This window comes from Lepidothrix coronata, unplaced genomic scaffold, assembly GCF_001604755.1.
Source record: "Lepidothrix coronata isolate B3197 unplaced genomic scaffold, Lepidothrix_coronata-1.0 Scaffold40, whole genome shotgun sequence".
In the NCBI taxonomy this organism is placed as follows: Eukaryota; Metazoa; Chordata; class Aves; order Passeriformes; family Pipridae; genus Lepidothrix; species Lepidothrix coronata.
In genome coordinates, this window is record NW_016690220.1 from 2,262,675 (window position 1) to 2,267,043 (window position 4,369).

Sequence of the window (4,369 nt, forward strand, 5' to 3'; positions counted from 1 at the left end):
ATCAGTGGTAAGAACATCCCTCAGTTCAAAGAATGATGGCATCAAGTGACCTGTCTCAAAAGAAATTTAACATTAAGTTTACAGTGAACTACCTCACGGCTCATTTACATACTTACCATTGGATAATGCCTGCTGAAGTTCATTATCAGATATAATTCCACTCCTGTCTTTATCAACTCTGGGAAAAAAAAAAAAAGGGGGTAAGCTTTAAATAGCTGAATTTAACAGGTTCCACTCACAGAAGACTTGAACATTCTGGTTCTTACTCACCAGATAAGATTAACCTTTTCCTGAAAAGTCACTAATTGCACTTAACTTGGTCAACCATTCACAGTTACTGCAAATTTAACCCTTCATTCAGACTGAGGAGACATTCTGGAACAAGATAAAAGCTACAAAGAAAACTGCAAGATTGACTTATGAGTGAAGAGACACACAGAGAAACAGACACTGACAATAAAACAGTTTGGATATACTCTGCACAAGAAAGTATTTTTATTCATTTAAGAGAACTGCAGAGCACACCATGCTAGTTAAATCCACAAAATGCTTAATGTCACAGTAGTAAGCTGTTTGTTTCCCAAACTGGAGCGACAGGTTTGGCACCCAGATTCCCTCAGTAAAATCTTGGCAATGGAGAGAGTCACTAACGTGACCAAAGTACTGAAAGACTCAATCAGCTGCAGGGCCTTGAGCCTTCTCGAAGGTGTTCAAAAAGGAGAAAGCATAGGCAGGTTCCAGCTTCCATTGAGTCTTCACAGTCTTGGAGAATCTAGTTCTATGCCAAAATTAATGAACTAAGTAATTTCTGCCCAAATAAAGCAGGATAGTGCCTTCTTTAGAAGGGTATCTGAAAGTGGTGGGGATTTCATTCCATACAAAGACCTCCCCCTTGGACTGACAGTTTTTATTTTCTCTCATTCCTACCATTTCAAAGCAGAGTCCTGCCCAGTTGATCCCTCTTCGCAGAAGCTGATTTTTTTCCCTTTGGTCCTTCTTGTCTTTTTCTAAACATTTTCATTTCATTCTATTGCTTCCCTCCCCATCTCAAACATTATGTAAGCCACATGCAATATGAAATTACAAGCATAAGTTGGAAAGATTACAACAACAAAAATATATTCCCCTTTTTTATTCTCTATTTCTTTTCTCAGTATTCAGAACATTTTTTACCTTTTATGAGCTCCTACTAAGTGCTAAGTTGATATTTTAATGAAACTGCGTTGTGACCTACTTATCCTGCTCCTGAGCATCATCAGTCAGCACATTCATTTTATAAATAAAATGATGTAAAGTTAAAATGGGTTCTTCCTCACGGACATCAGGTACCTACTCTGGATTTCACCTGTCATACAGTGATCACGATCTGGCCATGACAGGCTGATAGGACCCAGTCAGGCAGGACTGTAAGGTGCTCCTGCAAGGCTTCATAGGCCTCACTTACTGCAGGAATCAGCAAACCTCATCTGACCATTCACCCTCTTTTCATAGAATCATAGAGCAGTTTGGGTTGGGAGGGACCTTAAAGATCATCTAGATCCACACCCCTGCCATGGGCAGGGACACCTTCCACTAGACCAGGTTGCTCAGAGCTCCATCCAGCCTGGCCTCGAACACTACCAGGGATGGGGCATCCACAGCTTCTCTGGGTAAACTGTTTCAGTGCCTCACCGCTCTCACAGTGAAGAATTTCTTCCTAATATCTAATCTATGCTTCCTAAAATCTACTCTGTTTTCCCCCAGTTGCTCCTGAACTAAGTGAACGAAGATCCCAGAACAGTTCCATCTGTCAGTGTGGCAGATGATCACACACTCTTCAGTCAGTTTTCCACCCACCAAAGGACCTTTGCATTCATTCTACATTTACTGGATTCCTTGAAAGGCCTTTGATACTGTTGAGAGTCTTTTTGGAAAGTATACAAATTATATGAATTGCACCATTATATGAATTCTAGCCATCATATCCATACCCAATTCTTATCTAACATATTCCAGGATTTATACAGTGGTCTTCCACACAGGAATACTTTCAACAAAAGCCATGCAACTCCTACATTAAGTCTGACTAACTACAACATTTAGGATGTTTTCTACTCATTTTCCTGGTGCAGAAGTCAGATTGTAGATCTGTTTCTTTCTGGACCCTTTAAAAAAAGAAATGGCCTCATGCCTGCCGCCTCCGAGTGCTCAGATGAAGTTTTAAAGAAGGCTGGGTAGGTAAGCTGCCGCATTCCTGAGTCACTCAGTAAATATTAGCCAGTTTTAGCAACTTCTGTTTGTCTACTGCTTAATCTCTTCTTGCTGCCACTAGGGTCACAGGATCTGTCTTGACTCATCTCCCATAAAAACGAATCCAACCTAGGGCACCTCCCTGGTTTCCTCGACATGACACAAGCGTGAAATCTCCTTTGGCTTCTTTACTGCTACAATCTCGACAGTGTGTTTGTTTAACACAGGCTTGCTAACTCCCTTGCAGGTCCCTCTGCTCCAGGTGAATTGAAGAGAATATTTCACAGAATCACAGAATCAAAGAGGTTGGAAAAGACCTCCGAGATCATCGAGTCCAACCTCTGACCGAACGCTACCATGTGAACTACACCATGGCGCTAAGTGCCACGTCCAGTCTTCCCTTGAACACCTACAGGGACGGTGACTCCGCCCAATACATCTGACAATACTGACATCCCAATATCTAATCACCCTTTCTGTGAAGAAATTCCTTCTAATGTCCAATCTAAACCTCCCCTGGCGCAGCTTAAGACCACGGCCTCTCGCCCTAAAGCTATCAGTTTGTCGATAGCTTTAAAGTCTTCCACTGAGCGTTCATCAGATTCCTTTTTACGAGCCTTCCTGTATCGCCCCACTGATCCTCCAGACTTAATCCTTTCTGGATCCTCGGGTCAACAATTACTTCAGTGTTTTCAAGGTTACCTTCTCGCCCCCATCAATCCCCTTCACCCCTGCGCTAAAACTCAGCCGCACTTATTCCTCCTCACCCCTTTCTTACATCTCCCCCCGAGGTTCCCCCCACAGGGACACCACCGCGGTGTTTACCGCTGGATGCCCGGGGCCGGCGGCCGGATTCCCGCAGCAGCTTCCGGGCACCTCCCAGCGTCCGCTCCTTCCCCCGGCAGCCCCCGTCCCCGCCCGGGGGGCTGTCTCGGCGGTCTCACCTCTGGAAGACGTTCCACAGGAAGGTGGGGTCGGGCAGGGGGGCGCCGCCGCCGCCGTTGGGCCGGTGCTGGTACCCCGCCGCCATCGCCCTCGCGCTTCCGCCACGGGCCGCCCGTGACGCAGCGCGGCGGTGACGGCACGAGCCCCGCCCCGCCCCGCCCCGGGGAATCCCGAGCTCTTCCCGCCGGGTTCGATCCTGCAGCGGCTCACGAGGGGAATTCTGCGGCCTCCGGCCCCGCCCCCTGCGGCTTGAGCCGAGTGCGTCCGCGGCCGGGGAGTGGCGGCTCTTCCCCCCACCGCCCCCCCGCCTTCTCCACGAGCCACCATCCGCTGCGACGGTTCCCGCAAAGCCAGGAGCCGTCCCTGTGACCGATCCCTGCTAAGACCCCGCTCAGGGGAAGTGGCTTGTCCTGGAGGGAAAATAGCATAAATTTAATATCCAAGCCTCTGCAGGGATTATTGCTGCAGGGGAAAAAGAGGCTATAGGGAGAAGCAAAGCCCGATGGACTGAGTCCCTTGCGCAACGTGAAGATCGAAGCACACGGGACTAGAATTTCAGGTATAGGACTGAACTTGTGTAGAAACCAAGTTAGTATCACCTCGGTAAGTTTTAGCTGAATTCTTTACTGAGGGCTGAACATAATCATCCAAAAATCAGCCTACTTCCCTTCCCCCTTACCTGCAACTTCTAGGAACAGTGTACGGTCCCCTGGGAAGCCTAGCCATGAATGAATGTATGGTCCCCTGGGACCTGGAGTGCCTCCAGAGCTCACTAAAACCTCCCAAGCACAGACATACAAATATGATGCTTTACTGAACCGTCCTTATCCTTTGGGACATGCTCCCCCCGTCAGTGAAGAAGGCCACACTCTTTGTTCTATCCTTTGTCCGAATTGCTGACCTTGCATGTATCTCTTCTGGGTTACTGAGGAGTCAGTGTCAGGGCCGGAGTGGCACAAGGTCTGCATGTTCACAGGCCAAAGGAGTTACAGACACAGACTCCAGAATGTTAATTAAAACAATGTAGGCTCATGTCTTCCTTGGACTTACCTCTGACAGCTCTGTTCAAGTATAACAGATAATGCTGTCATTGTGTCCTTCATGAAGTATTTTTGAACCCACAATTGTCTAGTACTATTTTATAATTAAAACAGATTAATCTGAAAATACCGTGGAAATAAAACCCAGTATCTTG

At 47.0% G+C, this 4,369-nt stretch overlaps 1 protein-coding gene across 3 annotated transcripts in view; it reads right to left on the bottom strand.

Annotated features, from left to right (window-relative positions):
- PDCD6 (programmed cell death 6) overlaps positions 1–3,285 on the bottom strand; it is an 11,389-nt gene extending 8,104 nt beyond the window's left edge. For 2 of the 3 annotated variants that reach the window (XM_017813236.1, XM_017813235.1), the window contains exons 1-2: positions 3,174–3,285; positions 117–178 (exon numbers count right to left, since the gene is read on the bottom strand). In XM_017813236.1, coding sequence (XP_017668725.1) covers positions 117–178; positions 3,174–3,259 — 148 coding nt within the window. In that variant the 5' untranslated portion in view covers positions 3,260–3,285. Of the gene's footprint in view, positions 1–116; positions 179–270; positions 402–3,173 lie in introns of those variants that run through there. The other variant, XM_017813237.1, reaches the window with a different exon arrangement.
- Positions 3,286–4,369: the final 1,084 nt, after the last annotated feature.